Here is a 23,165-nt window from a genome sequence, read left to right on the forward strand (position 1 = left end):
GTTTAATCTGTTTTAATGCATTTCACTCTTTTAATAGAAAAGGGCTTTTATCTATGTTGAAATTAGTTTTGGTCTTTTTGGCTTCTTGGTTTTAATGTCTGCTTATTGGTTATTAGGGATTGTCTGAGTTTACCTGCTGGGACATGGTCTCTGCTGCACACTTGTTAATCACAATGTGAGCAGGATTGAGAACACAGTAATATTCATTTTTGGCGTGACACCCTTGTCAGTGAGCCTCACCCTTTGAAGTCAATATTGGAAATTGGGGTACTCACTAGAAAGTCATGCACAGCTCACTGTCTCCAATTTTTGATACTCAATTCTGGTGGTTGAGGCTTACTGCCAATAGTGGAAAGTCTTGAAATTGAGTATTTGAGAGGCCTGCAAGCAAGAATTCATAACCAATGAAATCATGCTGGGGCCCTAATTCATTGCTGTACTGCCTTCCAATGTTGGATTCTCCGTTATGGTCACATAAAACCTAGTATAGAAGCAGTTTGCTATTTTCCCAGCTTTGATTCTTAATATAGTTGCAAATAGTACAAAATCCAAAATAACTTTCAGTTTTTCCTGAAGAGCATTTGTACTGAATGTATTGACAGCTAAAGAACAGAGACCAGCAACCAAACCGTAGACATTCCTGATCTCTATGGCAGAGTGCTTAAAACAACAAATAGCCAAGACATGCAGACGAGAGAACAATTAGAAAGAGGAAAGAGCCATTTAGCTTCTCGAACCATTCAACTAGATTGTGGTTATATGCATCTCAACTCCATTTTCTTTCCTTTGTTCTGTCTATGTCTTTTGATATCATTACACAACAAAAAATGTCCTAGAAACTTGTATTGACTCAGCATCAACAGCCTTTTGAGAGAGAGACTTCTAGATTTCTACTATCCTTATTGTGCAAAATGTGTTCCCTGATTTTGCTACTGAATGACCAACTCTAATTTAAGATTATGCCCAACCTGAGGAAATACATTGTTCTTATGCACCCCACCAAATCTTTTAATGCCTTAGCCTCCTTGATCAGGTGACATAACAATCTACTGTACTCAAATAAATTCAAGCCAAGTTTATTCAACCTGCCCTCACAATTTAATCTTCTAAGCCCCAGTCTCAGGTTCGATCTCTGGTTAACAATTCGCCCTACAGAAAAATAGCTTTGATTACCCTGAATAACTTCATACTAAGTTCCCTTGGGAGATATAACAGAAGGTGCAAGCACCCTGGATCTGCATATCCTTCAAGGGAAAAGGAAGGGAAGATAGAGCAATGATTGAGATAGCTGTATAAACAATGAATTTACATAAAACACATCTGCGCTGTGGTGTTACAGTTTATAAAAGAGGAAGAGGGAAGGCTTGAGCTGAAATTTCACCTTCACATCAATAAAATGTTGAATTGAAGTTTTGATTTCCCATTTCCTTCAAATGGGTGTACAAAGTGAATGCTTATGTACCATGGGAATTTGGTCTAAGTGTGAGAATGTTTACATTTTTTAAAGAATTTGACTCAAAAAAATGATGGACTAAAAAAAGAGCAGGTGAGTGTCATTGTGGATAAACATGAGGTGATTTGTTTTGGTTTAAACAAAACTGAACAGGTGTAATTTAGTGGAACATTGATTGATGTTATGGGCAGACAGATTTTGGGGTTCAGTTCACATTCACAACGTCAACTTATGTTTGTATATATATCACCTTTTAAAGTGATAAAGCGTCCCGAGGCCCTTCACAGGAGCTTTTTAAAACAAGATGTAATACCAAGCTTCATAAGGAAATATTATGCCAAAAGCTTGCTCGCAGGTAGGTTCTAAGAAGGAATGCCTTAAAGGAGGAAAGAGAGGTGTGTGGAACGAAATACTGAGCTTGGGACCAAAGCAACTGAAGACATGGTCACCAATGGTGGAGCGATTAAAATTGGGAATGTTCATGATACCAGAATTAGATAATCAGATATCTTGGAGGATTGTGGAACTAAAGGAAATTGGGGAGGAGTGAAGTTATGGTGGGATTTGAAAACGAGGGTGGGAATTTTAAAATTAAGGCGTAGAGGGGATTTGGCATGTATTAAGACCAGGGCAAGGGCAGCAGAGTTTTAGATGGCCTTGAGTTTACGTAGGGTAGAATGTGAGTGACCAGCCTGGAATGCATTGGAATAGTCTAGTGGTGGAATTTTACGACCGCGTCGCGCCTGTTTTGTGGCGGGAAAGAGTCATGAAATTGGGTGTGATGCGGCTAGCGGGATGCAACCCGTTTTCACGCCCATTCCTAGTTTACCAAGAAAAAAATAATCAGCATGCTCAGGACTCGCCCAAAATGGATGAAACACCAATTTGCATTTTATTGCATTCATCACAAGGCAATTAGTGAGCTTCACTCCCAATCATCCCAGCTCACCTGCCTTAACAACCTCATTCGCTGCAGCCGGATCGGTCAGGAAAACACCTCGTATAAAAGTCGGATTCAGGCGCCTGAGCAGTGAGGGTGAGCGAGGAGGTAAGTCTCTGCTTTCAGACTGCTCAGTGAGGGATTGTTTTGTGGGGCCATGGGGGGGGGGGGGGGCTTGCGAGGGATGGGGGGGGGGGGGGCTTGCGAGGGATGGGGGGGAGGGCTTGGGAGGGAGGGAGGGAGGGAGGGGGGGGGGCTTGCGAGGGAGGGAGGGAGGGAGGGGGGGGGCTTGCGAGGGAGGGAGGGGGGGGGGGCTTGCGAGGGAGGGAGGGGGGGGGGGCTTGCGAGGGAGGGAGGGGGGGGGGGCTTGCGAGGGAGGGAGGGGGGGGGGGGGGCTTGCGAGGGAGGGGGGGGGGGGGGCTTGCGAGGGAGGGAGGGGGGGGGGCTTGCGAGGGAGGGAGGGGGGGGGCTTGCGAGGGAGGGAGGGAGGGGGGGGGCTTGCGAGGGAGGGAGGGGGGGGGGGCTTGCGAGGGAGGGGGGGGGGGCTTGCGAGGGAGGGGGGGGGGGGCTTGCGAGGGAGGGAGGGGGGGGGGGACTTGCGAGGGGGGGGGGGGGGCTTGCGAGGGAGGGAGGGGGGGGGGGGCGAGGGAGGGAGGGGGGGGGGGGCTTGCGAGGGAGGGAGGGGGGGGGGCTTGCGAGGGAGGGAGGGGGGGGGGCTTGCGAGGGAGGGAGGGGGGGGGGCTTGCGAGGGAGGGAGGGGGGGGGCTTGCGAGGGAGGGGGGGGGGCTTGCGAGGGAGGGGGGGGGGCTTGCGAGGGAGGGGGGGGGGGCTTGCGAGGGAGGGAGGGGGGGGGCTTGCGAGGGAGGGGGGGGGGGGCTTGCGAGGGAGGGAGGGGGGGGGCTTGCGAGGGAGGGAGGGGGGGGGCTTGCGAGGGAGGGGGGGGGGGCTTGCGAGGGAGGGAGGGGGGGGGCTTGCGAGGGAGGGAGGGGGGGGGCTTGCGAGGGAGGGAGGGGGGGGGCTTGCGAGGGAGGGAGGGGGGGGGGCTTGCGAGGGAGGGGGGGGCTTGCGAGGGAGGGGGGGGGCTTGCGAGGGAGGGGGGGGGCTTGCGAGGGAGGGGGGGGGCTTGCGAGGGGGGGGGCTTGCGAGGGGGGGGCTTGCGAGGGGGGGGAGGGGCTTGCGAGGGGGGGGGCTTGCGAGTGTGTGGGAAGGTGGGGGGCTGTTGTTGCCCATAGTGTCCAACTGTGTTGCCATTTTGGGGGCTTTGGGGAGTGTGTGTTTCTGGGGGGGCTGTGGGGTGGTTATGGGGAGTGTGTGCTGCTGAGGGGCTTTGGGGGAGATGGAGGGAATGTGTGTTGCTTGGGGGCTGTGGGGGGGGGGGTTGTATGGGGAGTGTGTGTTGCTGGGATGGGGATGAGCAGAGTTCTTTAACCTCTCCATCTGTCTCTCCCCTTTCCCAACCACACCCCCCACCCCTTCAGATTGACAAGATGGCTTTTCCAATGCAACCAAATGATCTTGCTGTTCTTTTGGTTGCTGCTGGAGCTGAGGAGGAGGAGCAGGAGGATGGATTGCGGGCAGAGGAGGCCCAGGCTTTATCACTCGCAAGAGGAGAGGGAGTGAGCCATCGGAGACAGGATGTGGCCGCCATTCGGCCCGAGGGAGGTGCAGGGAGAAGGAGGGAGCGGAGACCCCAGCAGTTACGCACACGAGTGTCCTTTGAGCAACTGTTGGACATGACCGTCGATGGCTGCAGCTCCAAAAGGAGATAGTAGGACACCTGTGCCATTCGTTGCAGGACTTGGCACCTCAGGGCATGGGGTGCACCCACTTCCAGTGACTGTGAAGTTGACGGCCGCCTTAAACTTTTACGCCACCAGGTCCTCCAGACCGCCAGTGGAGACCGTTGTGGCATTTCACAATCATCCATCCACAAGTGTGTGAGGAAAGTATCGGATACCCTGTATGCCTGTGTTGGCCAGTATATTAAATTTGACCTGGACCAGGCCCAGCAGGAAGCCTGGGCTGCAGGAGGAGGAGGAACACAAGCAACACCAGCCAGGCACTGGAGGGCTGGTGCAGCATAGAGTCATAGAGGTTTACAGTATGGAAACAGGCCCTTTGGCCCAACTTGTCCATGCCGCCCCTTTGTTTTTAACCACTAAGCTAGTCCCAATTGCCTGCATTTGGTCCATATCCCTCTATACCCATCTTACCAATGTAACTGTCTAAAAGCTTTTTAAAAGACAAAATTGTATCCACCTCTACTATTACCTCTGGCAGCTTGTTCCAGACACTCACCACTCTCTTTTTTCGGAAAAATTGCCCCTCTGGACCCTTTTGTATCTCTCCCCTCTCACCTTAAACCTATGCCCTCTGGTTTTAGACTCCCCTATCTTTGGGAAAAGATATTGACTATCTAGCTGATCTTTGCCCCTCATTATTTTATAGACCTCTATAAGGTCACCCCTAAGCCTCCTATGCTCCAGAGGATAAAGTCCCAGTCTATCCAGCCTCTCCTTATAACTCAAACCATCAAGTCTCGGTAGCATCCTTGTAAATTTTTTCTGCACTCTTACTAGTTTAATAATATCCTTTCTATAATAGGGTGATCAGAACTGTACACAGTATTCCAAGTGTGGCCTTACCAATGTCCTGTACAACTTCAACAAGACGTCCCAACTCCTGTATTCAGTATTCTGACCAATGAAACCAAGCATGCCGAACGCCTTCTTCACTACTCTGTCCACCTGTGACTCCACTTTCAAGGAGCTATGAACCTGTACCCCTAGATCTCTTTGTTCTGTAACTCTCCTCAATGCCCTACCATTAATTGAGTAAGTCCTGCCCTGGTTCGATCTATCAAAATGCATCACCTCGCATTTATCCAAATTAAACTCTATCTGCCATTCGTCAGCCCACTGGCCCAATTGATCAAGAGCCCAATTGATCAAGATCCTGCTGCAATCCTCGATAATCTTCTTCACTGTCCACTATGCCACTATGCATGGGTCAAGCATGTGAGGGCAGTGAGGGAGGCCCTGATCACCATGTGCTTTGGTCACTAGGGGCCTAAGTTACCAGACGTGAGTTCCATCTCCTACCCCAGCCACGTGCAGTCCTATATTCTCCTGAAATAGTGTAACACCAGAGTGGTGGGCCAGGGTACTCTGTGTTAGCGAGTTTCTGTGGCAGGCAAGAGGGTGATGACAACTCGCTATGCGCTATTGTGATGATGCCCTGGTGCAAACTAGTCTGACTCTTATCTGAGCTCCGCAAACACGCTGGCACCAAGGCACTAAACACCTATGCAGGACCTTGGGACAGATTGGGGGGGGGAGGGAATCTCTCTTGGGTACTAAGGATGCCATGGCTGATGTTGTAAGTCGCTGCCAATGCATGCCACCCGCTGTAGCCAATGAATTATTTGAGCGCCTTGATTTTCACAGTCACAGTGCGCTGAGGGGCTTCCCCCACTGACATCAACATGCAGGTCCCTCCAGCAACTGTCGGGGTAAGTACCTTCCTGTTAGAGGCTAATCATTGACAAATTAGTCACAGCTGTGGGGTGAAATAACATTTATTGGTGCCAATAAATGTGCCTTCAAAGTAAGTGATAATACAAAAACATGTGAATGTGAGATTTTAAAGTGCCTAAATATTCTGTCTAACTAGTGTTGCCCTTCACCCGTGCCATCTTAGTGCCGCGACAACTTCTTATCATTATGTGGCCTACCACCACACCACTCGGTGTCTCCCCAAGATGTACATTGGAGGTGAGGTGGCCAGTTGCCTACCGCGCACCGTGGCCTGTGATGCCCTTGGTGATCGAGCTATGGAGGGTCTGGACCTTGAGACCCAGGTGACAGGGAAGTATCAATGGCACCCTCTTCATCCCGCTGCCCTGAGATGCCCCGGTGTCAGGAAGGGGAGAGTCAGAAGCTGTATCCACAGCTACAGTCTCCTGGTTGGAAGGCCCCAGCACGGGCTCAAGCCCTACCTCCTCCCTCGGGTTTCCTGTGGGCCCCTGGGTCACTCCATTGGATGGCGGTGTTTCTGCAGTGAGCTCCAGAAGCTCTGGGATCACCTGGCCCTGCCAGCCCTGGAGGACCACCTGCGTTCTTGCCATAGTAGCCGAGCCCTCTGCGATGGCCCTCTGAGTCGAGGGTCATCTGTCAATGGCAGCAGCAAGTGTCCGCTGAGATTGGCCCCATGCTCTGCAGCCTTTCAGCCATGACCCTCTATGAGTGGGCCACGTTCTCAAGGGCTGCAGCCATGACCCACTGTGTCTCAGCACTGTACCACTGGGTCTCCTGCAAGCTCTCGAGCCTCTCAGCCATGTCCGCAGAATCTTGGCTTGTTGAGGCCCTCAGCTGTGGCCCGCTATGGCTCGACCGTGGCCCTCTGGGACTCCGCCATCACCTGCTGTGACTCGGCCATCACTTGGACCCTGCCACTCATGGTGAGGATCCCCTGCCCCAGGCTTTCCACCACAGATGCCACCCTTGCAGTGTTGGCCTGGGGACCACGCAAGACGGGCAATAACTGGTCCATCTGAAAGCTTTGGGACTGCTCCCAACAGCCTCACAGTCAGTCCAGTGTTGCTGTCAGCCCCTCCTGCATTCCTGGCTCTGTTGCTGCATTTCCAGCAGCTGAGGGAGAAGTGATCTCAGAGGCCCAGCATTTGGCCTGCAGCTAGCTGAGTCCTCACTTCTGGCAGGCCCCCCGTGTGCCAGAGACCTCAGACGTTCCTCCTTCCACCCGATGTACATCAGCAGATGTATCGTGTGCACCAGAGAGTGACCCAGATGCCTCGCCACTAACTTGACCCACCGATGTGAGAGTCTTTGGGATGGTGAATTGCGAGGTGGAAGCTGACGCAAAAATTGGTACCGGGCTCAGAGGTCCCTTCATCTGCTTATTCCGAGGAGCCTTCTGAACTGTCAGGGTCAGGATGGGTGGGAGCAGCAGTGGGGGCCGCGATCCCGGATGGCCTGGGCGGGGTCGAGGTCACTTCCTGCAACACAGGACACAAGGTTAAGTGCAAGGGCTGCATGCAACTTACTTGAGATTTCTCCGAGTGGTGAATTGGCAGGTGCTCACTCCTATGCTCCAGCCTGACCATGCTGTCACTAATAGTCCACGTGCCCTCCTCTCCCATAAGCTCCAGCGCCCGCTCCTCAAAGGGGGTGAGGAGCCGAATCTCAGACACACTACCCCCTGTCTTTACCCTCACCTGGCAATTATGGGCATTCTTCTCCTGGGGGGGCAGAAGGAGCCATGTAAAATCTGATGGCACAAGTCCTGGAGGGTATCAGGGGTGGCCCGCAGAGAGCAAGCGCTGAGATACTCTTTTTGGGGGGGTGGGGGGGGGAGGTGCTTGGGGGGTCAGGAACTGGAAGCATACAGGGTGCTGAGGGTGGGGGGATCTGGGGGTCATTTGGGGGAAGATGCTAGATGAGGTTAAACACTCACCCTTTCTGCCTGGATTAGGTCATTCAGTTCTTTGCTGCCACTGCCTCCCAGGCTGCGTTTCCATCCCTTCCCTGGGGCGATGGGGGGAAGAGGGTGTCCCGCCTTGCCTCCACTGCCTCCAACAACCTGGCCAGATCAGCATCAGAAAATTGGGCAGCTGTCTTCCTGGAGGCCATTTCTTTCTGCACTGCCTGCCTGCCTATCCATCTTTGGGGTTTTTATGGAGCTCTCCCTTGTTAGGGCAGATCAGCTGCAGGCAGTTTGGATGAGTCACGTGCCCATTAGAGCATTCCAGTGAATTTAATGTAGTTTGCCTTGTTACCATGGAGGGGAAGCCAAGTTGGCACTTGCGGGTGTGCTGAATGGGGGTGGGGGGGGGGGAGATTTGTGCCTCTGTGATGATCGGGGGCAGGGGAGGGAGAAGGTCATGTCAGTCAGCCATTAAGGCCGGAGGGGTGATGAGAGGGCCATGTGCAAGAGGGTTTGGGGGAGGGTGAGGAGGGTAAAGGGGTCAGTAATGTGGGAGGGGGGTGTCTCCGATGTCTGTGGGGGACAGGGGGAGGCTGTATCTGGCCTGGGGTGTTCTGTGAGGAGAGCTGCTTTATTTTTAGCTTTTTCTGTGCATGTGCAGTTTGTGGCTCCAATCTGAGCTGCAGGCTGTCTGGCAAGTTAAGTCCCACCCACTGCCTCAAGTGGCTAGAAATGGTCTAGTCCATATTTCCAAAGACTGAGTGCATAAGATTGGGCTGGACACTTTTAAAAAAATCTCGTAAAATTCCACCCTCTAGGTCATGAACTCATGAATAAGGGTTTCAGCAGTAGATGAACTGAAACAGGGTGAAGTCAAGCAATCTTAGAGTGGAAATAGGCGGTCTTAGTGATGGCATGAATATGTGACGAGAAGCTCATCTTGGGGTCAAATATGACAACATCGTTACAAACAGATTTGTTTAGTATCAACGCTGTTGCCAATAATATATCCAGAACTGGATACCAGATTCAATCTGATAATTTAGTAATAATGGAAGATTTGAAAGAGATGATGGTGAGGTAGAGTTGAGCGTTATCAGTGTACAGCATACTCTGCTTTCACCAAGGGACAGCATATAGATGAAAAATAGGTGGGGTCAAGGGTTGATCCTTGGGGGACATCAAAGGTCGTGGTGCACTAGCAAAAAGAGAAGTCATTCCAAGTGATGCTTTGAATATGATTGGATAAATGAGTATGAAACAAGGTGCGAGCAGTCCCACCCAAACTGGACAACAGGAGAGACGCACTGAAGAAGCATCACCTAAGGGGGATAAGGCCATAGAAAAAGCTACTGAAATATGGGGTTTCACGGTGAGAGTTACATGCAAAAGTCAAGATCCATGTTGGATCTGTATAAAACATTTTGGTAGATCGAACCAGGGCAGGACTTACTCAGTTAATGGTAGGGCATTGGGGAGAGTTGTAGAACGGAAAGATTCAGGGATACAGGTTCATAGCTCCTTAAAAGTTGAGTCACAGGTGGACAAGGTGGTGAAGAAGGCATTCAGCATGCTTGGTTTCATTGGTCAGAACATTGAATACAGGAGTTGGGGTGTCTTGTTGAAGTTGTACAAGACATTGGTGAGGCCACACTTGGAATACTGTGTACAGTTCTGGTCACCCTATTATAGAAAGGATATTATTAAACTAGAAAGAGTCAAGAAAAAATTTACAAGGATGCTACCGAGACTTGGTGGTTTGAGTTATAAGGAGAGGCTGGATAGACTGGGACTTTTTCCTCTGGAGCGTAGGAGGCTTAGGGGTGTCTTATAGAGGTCTATAAAATAATGAGGGATATAGATATAGTAGATAGTCAAAATCCTTTCCCAAAGGTAGGGGAGTCTAAAACTAGAGGGCATAGATTTAAGGTGAGAGGGGAGAGTTACAAAAGGGTTGAAGGGCCGAGTGGCTTAATTCTGCTCCTATGTCTTATGGTCATATGGGTCCAGAGGGGCAATTTTTTCACACACATGGTGAGGAGTGTCTGGAATGAGCTACCAGAGGTAGTAATAGAGGTGGGTACAATTTTGTTTTTTAAAAAGCATTTAGACAATTACATGGGTAAAATTATATATATATGGGGATATGGGCCAATGATGGGCAATTGGGACTAGATTAATGGTAAAAACTGGGCATGGACAAGTTGGGCCAAAGGACCTGTTTCCATGCTGTAAACCTCTGACACTAAAACCATAGTAAGATCACAGTTGGAGTCAATAGAAAGGACACTGGAGATTCATGATGCTGTCTGGCATAAGAAAATACAAAAGAAGACTTGTTCTTGTTAGAACACAAGATCTTAAAAGTGATGAATGAATGAGATAAATTAAACAGATAGTTTTAGCGATTGAGAAGTCTAGAGCAAGGGGACATCAATATCAGTTTAATAATAGATTTAGGATAGAGTGCAGGAGAAAAGCTTTTTTACACAAAAGGGTTGTTGGGTTGTGGGACACACTCACCAGAATGAATGATTTAAAGCAGAGGCCATGTCAGCATTTAAGAATATCTTATACCTTTTGGAAATACGCTGATTCTTGATGGCATTTGGCTGCTGAAGTATAAACATCAGAGTTTCATAACATAGTTAAAGATCTTAGAGTATAAAGAAAGCTTAAGAATGGAATAAAAACTGGAGAGGATTGAGAGGTTGAGGGTTGCAGTTTTGAAGAAGGAACTGATGCTAGTCTAAGAAAAACCATTGATACCAGTAAGCAATGGGGCAGGGAGAGGTGCTTAAGTAGTTAGCATTTAGGGAGACTGCAAGCTTGGTGATGGAAGGGGAACTGAGGAAGAAGTTTTGGATATGGAGTTAGGGCAGGAACTATGGTAACTGAGGGCATTAAACAAAGTATTAATTTTTGAGACAGGAGACCCATGAACACCCCATAATAGGCATTAGAGATGAGGATGGGAACATAGAAACAGGAGGTCATTTAGTTCATTAAGCTTATGTGGCCATTAATTGAGATCATGGCTGATCTGTGACTTAATTGCATATATCGACTTATCTTTGCCCATGTCCCCTAATACCTTTGGTAAATAAAAATCTGCCAATCTCAGTTTAAAATAGACAATTGCTCAAGCATCAGTTGCTTGAATTCCTAATATATCTGTGTGACTTTATTCCTTATTTTCGTATTAATTACAACTTGCCAAGCCACTGCAGAGGTTATTAGTAGTCAGTTACATAGTGAGCGAGTGGATTCACATGTAGACCAGATTGAAAAGGTTGAGAGATTCTCTCTACTGAAAAGCATTTGTGAACTAGTTGGGTCTTTACAACTATCCTACAACTATCATTTTTTTTTATTAAATTAAATTTAACTTATTGTCATTGTGGATTTTGAGCTCATAATCTCCCAGTTTCTAGTTCAATATCATAAACACATCACTACTGTATCTAACCTCACATAGATTGACAGGACACACAGTGATGTATGCTTCATTCTGGCGTAATGCTGTGTCTACTGAATGAGTTGGCTATTGCTCATGTTGTCTTGACCTACAGGCAATCAGGAGTTTGAAAAATCTTTATCTAAATGTTTTATTCAAATCTTTACTAACAGTCTGTTGATTTTAATTGATATGAGGGCACAGTGAGCTCTGCTCTCATATTGTTAATAAGTAAACCAGCTGCAGTTTCAACTGTTCAGTTTGGCTCGAGTAAAAAAAAAATCCAAACATTCATTACTGGAAATATTCTACACTTATTAGTTCGGACTATTAAATCCCAGGTCTTAATGTTAGCTTGTTCCCAGCTGTCTGCAATGGGGATTTAATGCAATAGTGTGTTTGTTTGGCTCCTTAATTTATATTCAATTAATGGAATACCATTTACACTTTACTATTTCAGGACCTCAAAGCAAACCTGCTTTTGGTCAGCATTGTGTGTCATTTTGTTCTGCAAGCAGATGTGTATGACAATGAAGTTAATAGCTGAGGAACGTGTGGCAAATGAGAAATTAGGGGTTGTTGTAATTGTTCCGAGGGATGTTGGATAGACATAGAGCAAAATGCTGATTTAGAACTCCCTCCAGCCGTCCCTGCTCCCTTAACTGGAGAGTACTGTGAATGGTTAATTGTAGAATTTTGCTTTAAGAGGGTGAATGATATTGGTACCGAGGATGGGGAAAGGAATAAAAAGAGGGGTGGTGTATAACCTTGCTCGCCCAGCTGAAGATGTGCAGCACTTTTATGGCATACTGTGTAGTTCTAAGAGTGTGATGAATTGATAAGAGAGTTGGCACTTGCATGGGTGACTGTTCTGGATGACTGGCTGGTAGCTGCTGACAGGAGTCTATTCCTCCTGCCTTCAGTGCCTTCCAGGAGGTTTTAGAGGCCTGATTGAGCGAAGCACTGTATTCTTCCTCTTTGGCCTGATGTCATGCCTTGCTGGCCTCTGGATCCAGATGGTCCTTGAAATTTTGTAATACAGTAGAAGTGTCATAAAAAATATTGTTAAGCAATGTAGGTTGTCCTTCAGTCTACTGCTGAAGAGATCAGGCTGAACTGTTTTTGTTTGAAGATTGTAGAGACATTTCCAGGCAGTTGAGCAGCTTATACATGTTTTACATTATGGTCTTTACACTTGTGGTATTGTAAATGAACAGCTCCAGGAAAACCATGTCACTTCCTCCACAGGCAGGCACAATTTCTTTTACTCACTTCTAGGCAATTATAACTAAAACCACTCTTCAGAGTGTGAAAAACATGGAAACTAAATATTGAAAATGTGAAGCATGTGCTGCTTTGGGATTTTCCATGCCTTTATGGAACTGTCTCGAATTATTTTCTGGCTTCTACAGAGCAAGGGACACACTTGGACGTGCCATCAGCAAAGCTAATCCTATTGGCACTTGAATGGTGGTTCCTGAGGCGATTTGTCCAAGAGCATTAGTCCTCGTATGGGAAAAGCAGAATAAATCTCACTGCAATCACGGCCACCGCCAAGCATTGTTTTCACTGGCACCTGGAATGCGCTGCCAAGTCAGGTGGTGGAGGCAGACACGCTGACATAGTTTAAGACTTACCTGGATAGTCACATGAGCAACCTGGGGATAGAGGGATACAAACGATTGGTCTAGTTGGACCAAGGAGCGGCACAGGCTTGGGGGGCCGAAGGGCCTGTTTCCTGTGCTGTACTGTTCTTTGTTCTGTGACAATCATAATCAAGTGTGATATTCTTGGTCTGTTACCACTTTTCACACACAGACTCGTAAGGAAATACATTTTGAAGCTGTAGACAGCCTCTGTAAGCAGATGTTATTGAATTATGGCACCTCCTGGTGATTGTCAGTTTAGTAGGCAGGGCCAACTGGTAATAATAGCAGGCAGAAGAACAGCAAAGTAGTACCATATAACTCCTGAAGAAATGTCAGTGACAAGTATTCAAACTCTTCTCCAATATAGCAATTTCATTTCAAATCATAGCAATTGGAAAAATGACAGTCTATTGCAATTCGTAATCTATACCTGTACACTGTATGGACAGGAATAATAATAGAGGGACAAAATGTAGTAAAATCCATGGCTGTCAACAAAGCATGGGGCATAAGATCCATTTGGTGAAATTGCAATATGCACTTTAATTAATGCTTAACATGTTTGATTGAAATTTCTTTTTATGCAGTTTTAATTGGGCTGTTAAATTCCAGTTAGTGAAATATATAACAGCTCAGAAATTTAGTTATGATCCCCAAAATACCAGTGTGAATCTAGAGTTCCGTTTGGCAAAACAATAAACTGAATTTCAGAAAAAGTTGGGGTTTTAAGGAATGAAACAATTGGTGAACAAATATAAAGCAATGTTGTAGCAATAAATTACTGAATTAAAAAAAGAGTAGGCAATAAAAATGACCAGAGTGTTGGGAGGGTGTTGGTGTGCGGCGATGAGAATGATTGAGAAACTGAGCTGTTAGTAAGGAGGACTTTTTCAGGGTCAATAGGGCTGGGTTTGCTGTTGTCATTTCCGGCACTTAGATTGATGCCAAGTGGTCAGACTGGTTAATTCCTTTTAGACTTTGTAGCAGTTTGATACAACTAAGGGGCTTGCTAGGCCATTTTGGAAGGCAATTAGGAGGTCAACCACATTGCTGTGCATCTGGAGTCCCATGTAGGCCAGATCAAGTAAGGACAGCAGATTTCCTTCCTTAAAGGAAATTAGTGAACCAGAACGGTTTTTACTGCAATCAACAGTGGTTTCGTGGTCATCATTAGACTTTTAATTTCAGACTTATTAATTGAATTTAAGCTCCACCAGCTGCCATGGTGGGATTCAAACTCGTGTCCCTAGAACATTAGGCTGGACCTCTATTTCTAGTCTAGTGACATTACCACTGCCCCATTGCCTCCCCCTGGCTTGACCAACATTGACTGAGTGAATGTTGGCGCCACCTCAGTGGAACATAGAATAAGGTTGCAGTTGGGATGAAATCCCAGGGGACCATTATCAGAGGCACAGCAGGCAATTCACTGGGTCTAGCTCAATTGTGTACTTTGCATAATTTCTGTCGGAAAAAAATCTAAATGATTACAGCCCTCTCCCCACAGCCTCTCTAATGTTTTGCACAGGATTTCAAAGTCCAGTTTTTTGTAGTTGTTGGGCAGTGGAATGGCCAAATCCTGATTTTAATTTGCCCTTTAATTTATTGCAGGTGAATTCTGTAAGCCTTACCTCACAAATGAAAGGTCTCTAGGATGCTACCAGGACTTGATGGTTTGAGTTATAAGGAGAGGCTGGATAGACTGGGACTTTTTTACCTGGAGCCTAGGGGGCTATTTAATAGATCTCTATAAAATAATGAGGGGCATTGATAAGGTAGATAGTCAACATCTTTTCCCAAAAGTAGGGGAGTCTAAAACTAGAGGACATAGGTTTAAGGTGAGAGGGGAGAGATACAAAAGGGTCCAAAAGGGCAATTCTTTCACACAGGGTGGTGAGTGTCTGGAACGAGCTGCCAGAGGCATTAGTCGAGGCAGATACAATTTTGTCTTTTTAAAAAGCATTTAGACAGTTACATAGGTAAGATTGGTATAGAGGGATATGGGCCAAACATGGGCAATTAGGACTAGTTTAATGGCAAAAACTGGGCAGCATGGACATGTTGGGCTGAAGGGCTTGTTTCAATGCTGTAAACCTCTAAGACTCTCTTCCAGCCTGTCTAGGTGTTGTTTGAGCACATGGGAACAATAGTGATTGCATATCCTGGAGCTACTAGCTTGATTGTGCTTTCATGGAATATAAGGAAAGATTCTAGGGTTCTGACTTGCCAAGTGATCGGCCCAATCAGATTAGTCACATACAAGGTACTTGATTGTGCATGGAGTCATTTTGGTCAACCTGATCTTTGGCTCAGAAGGGGTTTAATTATTCGATTCTTGATAACACTTGATCATGTCAGACCTTGCCTCTCCACTTGAGCTGCTGGTGGGTTTGTCAGAGTTACACTGTGTTTGAAAGATTAACTAGATCAGAGGACATAGGATCATTCATAAAGTAATTTAATGCCCAGATCTCTCTTAACATTTTTGCACCTGTCTCCTCACAGAATGACATCTACGAATGGTGCAGGGATCACCGGGTACATCACAAATTCTCAGAGACCAACGCCGATCCCCACAATGCTACGCGTGGATTCTTCTTTTCTCATATCGGCTGGCTGCTTGTCCAGAAACATCCAGATGTGGCAGAGAAAGGAAAGAAGTTGGATGTTAGTGACCTCCTTGCTGACCCTGTTGTTGTGTTCCAAAGAAAGTAAGCACTACAGTGTGAAATAAAAGCTCAGGAATAGTTTGAAACACACATTCACCATTGCTCATTATAAATATTGAAATAATTTTCTTGTTTGGAAGCTTCATTCCAATAAGATTAAAAGATAACCTTTTTTTTAAGATTATTGTGATTGTCAGAAGACTGGGCTTACAAAATATTTCTCTGTCCTCACCTTAGGAGTAGTGTTCCTTACTTAGCATCGTTAATGGTAAAATCCTAATATTGTTAAGTCACCATCAATAAATCGCCAATAGATTATTGACTAGTTGTATTAAAAGGCAAATGTAATAAAGAAATTATTTTAGATTAACACTTCTGGTTTGACTTTAATGTAAGTAGTCTGAGCACATGGCAACTAGGCTGATAAACCCACCTACTATCTGATCCCCATCTCCTAAACTTTACATGGACAATGACAGATGAGACAATATATACCCCTACAGCTGATATAGTATGACAGGGCTAGTTTGCTATTGCATTATAGATTTTAAAAAATTAATGTATAGAAATCTCTATAATGGAGTTGAAATTTAGCCTCATTTAAAAAGCAAATAATAGCTGTCCGTTTTTTTTACATATTGTAACGTTTTAGAGAGATACAAATTGCATCAAACTGAAAACACGAGCAATTCTTATAAGGATAATTGATTTTCTTCTATTTCCCTCACATTAAGAATTTAAGCCTATTTCATTCCAACAAAGCTAGTTCATCAAACAACTTTCAAATACAGGGGAAAATTTCTTATCTGCCTATACTTCTGCAAACACTGCAATGTTTGCTTTATTGATAATCTTGCACCTCAAAGCGATGCTTTCTAAAATCTTTAGTCCAGAGGTTTGGAAACTCCTCTTTCCAATCGCAATCTCTGTTTGGTGCCTACTATTGGAAATGAACCCTCTGTCTACCTCAAGCCTGCTGTTGATCAAGTTTTCATTTGGGAACAATACGCAACAAAATCATAACCTTTTGAAACATAACATCCAAAGCAAATCTTTACCCTGTGTTTTCATGGGGAACAAAACCAGATTTCATTTCCTCTCCAATCTTTCCCCTCCTCCTTTCATTTCTTGTATTGGCACCAGATTTTCTCTTTTGATCTGTCTGTACCTATCGGCTGATAGAATATTCTATACTGGAGAACCACTGTTCAAGAAAGCAAATGTAACACTGATATTCAAGAAAAACAGGGAACCACAGACCAGTTAGCCTGACATCAGTCATCAAGAAAGTGCTGTAATCCATTATTAAGGAAGTCTTAACAACACACTTAGAAAGATATAGTTCCTTTAGAATAAGCTTTAAGAAAAGGGAATGCTATTTGACAAATATATTATTTTTTTATAGGATGTAATTAGTAGGGTAGATAAAGGGGAGCCAGCACATGTAATATACTTGGATTTCCAAAAGGCATTTCATAAGCTGCCACAGAAAAGGTTAATACACAAGAGAAAGGACTCATGGAGTTGGGGATGATATATTAGCATGGGCCAAAGATTGGTTAACACACAGAAATCAGAAAGTAGGGATAGATGATGCATTTTCCAATTAACAGGCTGTGACCATTGAATTAGCCCAAGGTTCATTGTGGCAGCCTCAGCTATTAATAATCTACATTATTGATTTAAGAAGTGTCAGAAAGTAATGCATTGAAGTTTGCTGCCTATACACAGATAGCTGAGGACAAAAGGAGGCTTCAGAGCAATTAAGTTACGTGATTGTCAACAAGATTGCAGATTGGGGTATTATTGAAAGGAAGTGTGATGTCATTAACTTTGGTCATAAGAATCGAAAGCAGAATATTTTTTAAGAGGTATGAATCTTGTAAATGTTAATGCTCAGAGTCTTAAGTGTACGCATACAAGGAACAAAAAAAGATAGTATGCAGGTACAACAAGCAATTAGGAAAGCACGTTGTCCTTTATTGCAAGGGGATTAGAGTTCAAGAGTAAAGAAGTCTTGCTACAGTTGTACAAGTCTTTGGTGAGACCACAACTGGAATAGTGTGTGCCATTTTGATCTCCATATTTAAGTAAGGATATCCTCGCATTGGAGTATTGCTGAAAAAAGAGACATGCTGTCGAAGCTTTTCATCTTGCATTCATCAGGACAGACACAAGAATGCTAAAATTCAAAGGGAACAACAATTTAAATTGCGTGAGTAAAGGAGTTCTGATTGGTTGGCAAGACAGGTCTGATTGGTCAATGAGTGCAAAACGATAAACTTCAACAGGGTGTCTCTTTTTTGAGCAATACTCAAATTCTGTACTACCAAGGAACGATTTGCATTGGAGGCAGTACAGTGAAGATTCATGAGGTTCGTCCCTGGGATGAGGGAGTTGTTTTATGATGAGAGGCTCAGTAAATTGAGTCCATAATCTCAAGTGTATGATATTGAGAGGTGATTTTTGATCTCTTGGGGACCTAAGGAATATGGGGAGTGGGTGAGAAAGTGGGGTCGAAGACCAAGATCAGCCAGTATCATATTGAATTGAATGGAGCAGGCTCAATGGCTGTATCATCCTCTCCTGCTGCTATTTTTATGTTATTTTAATCCCTCAGACATTGGTAGCCTCTCCATTGGTAGCTTATCTTCACGCCTGTTGCTCTTATGTGAGCCTTGACCAGGAATGTTGGGGGGGCTATCTGACTGTGGAGAACATCACATCCTAGCCCAATTCTATCCTCATCTAATATCCACACACCTCCACTATCAGGTAGAGTCATTAGATGGTGGTCAAGACCAAAAACTTCAGCTTGTTTTCCTTCCTCTTTCCCAGGAGCACTGTATCAGACTGGTAGGATGCTAAGCTATTCTGATTTGGATTAGAAAACTCCGCACAAACTGGAGTCTGAATATGAGATATTCTGATGTTGTATGGTTTAGAGGCAGTGACTTTACCATTTAAAAGGTACGAAATTAATTCTTGATAGCAATGATATTTTTGCAGAAACTGGAGAGAAGAGCCGCAATTGCCAGGAGATGGAAAGGTGTGGAATCTGAGAGCAACACCTTGGCAAGAGGTGTGTCCTCAGATAGTGGATCTGATGTATTTCTTGCTCTATAATGAAAGGCAATGTCATCCTTCACACTGGCAGGGAGGACATTCAAATTCCTTTAAATAGAATTACTTGGAACTCAAATAGTCAGCAAGTAAGAATCAGAAACTATAGCACAGAAGGAACAAAGAACAATACAGCACAGGAACAGGCCCTTCGGCCCTCCAAGCCCGCGCCGCTCCCTGGTCCAAACTAGACCATTCTTTTGTCTCCCTCCATTCCTACTCCGTTCATGTGGCTATCTAGATAAGTCTTAAACGTTCCCAGTGTGTCCGCCTCCACCACCTTGCCCGGCAGCGCATTCCAGGCCCCCACCACCCTCTGTGTAAAATACGTCCTTCTGATATCTGTGTTAAACCTTCCCCCCCCCCCCCCGCCTCACCTTGAACCTATGACCCCTTGTGAACGTCACCACCGACCTGGGAAAAAGCTTCCCACCGTTCACCCTATCTATGCCTTTCATAATTTTATACACCTCTATTAGGTCACCCCTCATCCTCTGTCTTTCCAGTGAGAACAACCCCAGTTTACCCAATCTCTCCTCATAACTAAGCCCTTCCATACCAGGCAACATCCTGGTAAACCTCCTCTGCACTCTCTCTAAAGCCTCCACGTCCTTCTGGTAGTGTGGCGACCAGAACTGGGCGGAGTATTCCAAATGCGGCCGAACCAACGTTCTATACAACTGCAACATCAGACCCCAACTTTTATACTCTATGCCCCGTCCTATAAAGGCAAGCATGCCATATGCCTTCTTCACTACCTTCTCCACCTGTGACGTCGCCTTCAAGGATCTGTGGACTTGCACACCCAGGTCCCTCTGCGTATCTACACCCTTTATGGTTCTGCCATTTATCGTATAGCTCCCCCCTACGTTAGTTCTACCAAAATGCATCACTTTGCATTTATCTGGATTGAACTCCATCTGCCATTTCTTTGCCCAAATTTCCAGCCTATCTATATCCTTCTGTAGCCTCTGACAATGACAAGGAGGTCATTGGGACATCACACCAGTACTGATTCTAGCTCTTCAACTGGAGATATTTGTAGTAATAGTAATTTTGGGGATAGTGTAAAATGGGTGATATCAAATTGGTTGCCAACTATTAGCTCTTCTTCCATTTCAATGGAAAGGAAAATCAGATTTGGTGTACCATTAATTCAATATCACTCGTTTTACATCATTTCTCCCGCAGTTAAAATCGCTCCTATCTAGTCATGTCTCACTCCTCTTTCTCGATCTATGATGCACTAAAAATGTTACCTCTGCATGCATTTTCTTTCTACAAAGTTTTACTTCTAATTGTTTATTTTTTATTAGTGTAGGCTTACATTAACACTGTAATGAAGTTAGTTGCCACACTCCGGCGCTTGTTCGGGTACACGGAGGGAGAATTTAGCTTGGCCAATGCGCCTAACCAGCATGTCTTTCAGACTGTGGGAGGAAACCGGAGCACCCGGAGGAAACCCATGTAGACACGGGGAGAACATGCAGACTCCGCACAGACAGGACCCAAGCTGAGAATTGAACCTGGATCCCTGGCTCTGTGAGGCAGCAGTGCTAACCACTGTGCCACCGTGTCACCAACAATGTCATGTTTTTGTTACATTTTATCATGTCAGTTTATTTAAAAATTATAAATTCTAATGTCCAAGGTCAGATTCCTGTTTTTATTTAGTCACCAAATAGTGAAAACAACTTTTCAATATTTACCTGGAGATTCACGTTAAACGTGAATTTTTGAGCAGCAGTCTACCCTTTCTGTTGTATGAGTGAGACATAAACAATAGAAAAGTGCCATATTGTTTGGTTATAAATTGTTTAGGAATAGTGAATGATAAAGGCATTGAAGTGTCCGATCAGCCATGATCATATTGAATGGCGGAGCAGGCTCGATGGGCTGAATGGCCTACTCCTGTTCCTATGTCCCCATGTTTCAGGCATAGTTGGCCACAATTTGAAATGTCAGTGATTTTCAAAGTATGCACATTGAACCACTTTATCATATCCATCAAATTCTGTCGGCTGCACCTTGAATATTAAAAAACATATTCAGCTCTTGTATTTATTTCTTTTCTACCTTTTAAGACTTATTTACCTCAGAAATAAGGAAAAGATTGATAACCTAAGCAACACTAGTGTTCTTGTGTTTCATAACACCAAGATGTTCATGTAGGAGTACAATAAAACTGCACCTGGATTCTAATGCATTTTCAATGAAAAGCCAACTGAGTTGGTGACTCCAAGTCTTCACACAAATTGTGTATGCCTACTTAATTTGCATTGCATCTTTCACAGATAACTTGTACATGTTGACTGTGCACAGTTCTTAACCTTGATAAATAGATCCTACAATCGTCTTTGATTGTGCTGCACTGAGTTGTGATGTTAAATAGGTAATACTAATGATACATGAATTGAAACCACATTCACAAAAAGAAAGTTGTCAATGCATCAATTGTTTACCTTTAGGCTCCCTAGTGGATAAGGCACTACATGGCCTAGTTACAAGTATACAATCCAGAAGGCCCCAATTTCAAATCTCGGGTCTATTTTCAATTAAGCCAGTCAGTTTGATGTTCTAAGATTTGCTTGATCTAGTTAAGGAAAATGCAGTCAGCCAGGGTTCCTGCTGTTGATCATTATCCAATGACTGACTCCTGGAAATCAGAATGTCTGATGAAGATAGAATCAGGTTTGCGTGTGATGCCCTGTGTGGTTGAATAGCAGGCCAACACTCATGACAATATTCATATTTACAGTGATGTGTTACCAGCTTCACCTTCTGTTCTACTCAAAAATATTCAAAAACTGCCTTTAATATAAGTGACAGACGTTTGTTCTTTAGAACTTATTGCTTCTTTCCACCTTCCAAGTTTTGTTTTACACTTTTAATAACTATTAGTGACATGTGGATTGTATGACCTACAAGATAGTAGTGAATTGGCAGGTGCACTACCTAATGTGGTGTTGAAATATTCAGAACAAGAAAATCCCAGATTTGATCCCTTGACTGTATCAATTTAATTAATTCTAGCTGGGATCCACACTATCCCCTTGACATTGAATAGGAAGAATCAGCCTGAGTTCCCATTGCTGCCCTGTGATTTCCTGCTTGAAGTACAGGTTGTGTTAGATAGTAATGGGCTGAGTCATGACTCATTGTCCTGGACAGCGGCAATTTGGATTTTGGAGCCAAACCCAGCAAGGACAGGATGAATTAGGGAGAAAACTGGAGGAAGAGTTTGGGGGCGGAGGGACAATTCCAAGAAAGGATCAGTAGGAAAATTCTATAGGAATATTCATATATCTTAATGTCGGAAGCATAATTTTTTTCATTGTTAAATAACAATTTAATGTAGGTTGCAGAGAAATATTCCTTTGGAAAATGTATTATACGTTTTACAATATAGTAAATTAACATACTTCAGGCAAGCAATGATCGTTGATCGTCTAGCCTGGGATAGAAGATAATATGCTGGCATTGATTAAGGGTTGGCTAACAAACAAGAAACAGTAGGAATAAATGTGTTAATCTTGCATTGATAGGCTGTGGCTAGTGGGGTACCACAAGGATCAGTATTTGGGGTCCCAGCTGTCCACTGTATATCAATGATTTGGATGTGGGGACCAAATGTAATATTTCCAAGTTTGTGGCTTCTCGGCCTTTTGGCTAAGATCAAGTGTAGTGTCGACATGCTGTACTTGGTTGAAGTCATTAGGTTACATTTTAGCTTCATTTGAAGCAACTTTTAAAAGTGGCATCTCGGCCTTTTGGCTAAGATGCAAATGAGATCAAGCCTTGGAGGAGGTGCAATGCTACTCCAATCAGCTTGGATCATCTAGATCAAGCCCATGACAGGAGGTGAGAGCCCTGTCTTGTCAGCTTGGATCAGGAATATCTCACTTGTTGAGACTCTGAATTGGACTTGATTTGATTGAATTGGATTTTTTTTTTAATTCTAAGTTTGTGACTGATACAAAGCTAGGCGGGAATGTGTGTTGTGAGGAAGATGTAAAGTGGCTAAGGAGGATTTGGACAGACTGAGTGAGTGGGCAAGAACATGGCAGATGGAATATAATGTGGAAAAATTTGAAGTGATCCATTTTGGTAGAAGGAACAGATATGCAGAGTATTTCCTAAATGATAAAAAACTGGAAGGTATGGATGTACAAAGGGTGTCCTTGCCCATCAGTCATTGAAGGCTAACATGTAGGTGCAACAAGCTGTTAGAAAGGCTAATGGAATGTTAACTTTTATCACAACAGGATTTGAGTACAGGAGTAGTGATAACTTGCTTCATGTATAGAAGCTTATTTACACCACACCTGGAGTAGTTTGTGCATTTTTGGTCCCCTTTCCGCAGAAAGGATATTATTGCCATTGAGGGAGTACAGCAAAGGTTAGCCAGACTTGTTCTGGGGATGGCAGGATT

General features: G+C 44.8%; 1 protein-coding gene and 1 non-coding gene across 2 annotated transcripts in view; both read left to right on the forward strand.

Moving 5' to 3' along the window:
* The window catches only part of LOC144495887 (stearoyl-CoA desaturase 5-like), a 48,486-nt gene that overhangs the window by 17,589 nt on the left and 7,732 nt on the right, over positions 1–23,165 (forward strand). The window contains exon 3 of the mRNA XM_078216683.1: positions 15,447–15,652. Within this exon, the coding sequence (XP_078072809.1) occupies positions 15,447–15,652 (206 nt within the window). The remainder of the gene's footprint in view (positions 1–15,446; positions 15,653–23,165) is intronic.
* LOC144501710 (U2 spliceosomal RNA) lies at positions 22,383–22,573 on the forward strand. The gene has a single exon (XR_013499178.1). It is a non-coding gene; the product is annotated as a U2 spliceosomal RNA (small nuclear RNA).

This window comes from Mustelus asterias, chromosome 1 (assembly GCF_964213995.1).
Source record: "Mustelus asterias chromosome 1, sMusAst1.hap1.1, whole genome shotgun sequence".
Taxonomy (NCBI): domain Eukaryota; kingdom Metazoa; phylum Chordata; class Chondrichthyes; order Carcharhiniformes; family Triakidae; genus Mustelus; species Mustelus asterias.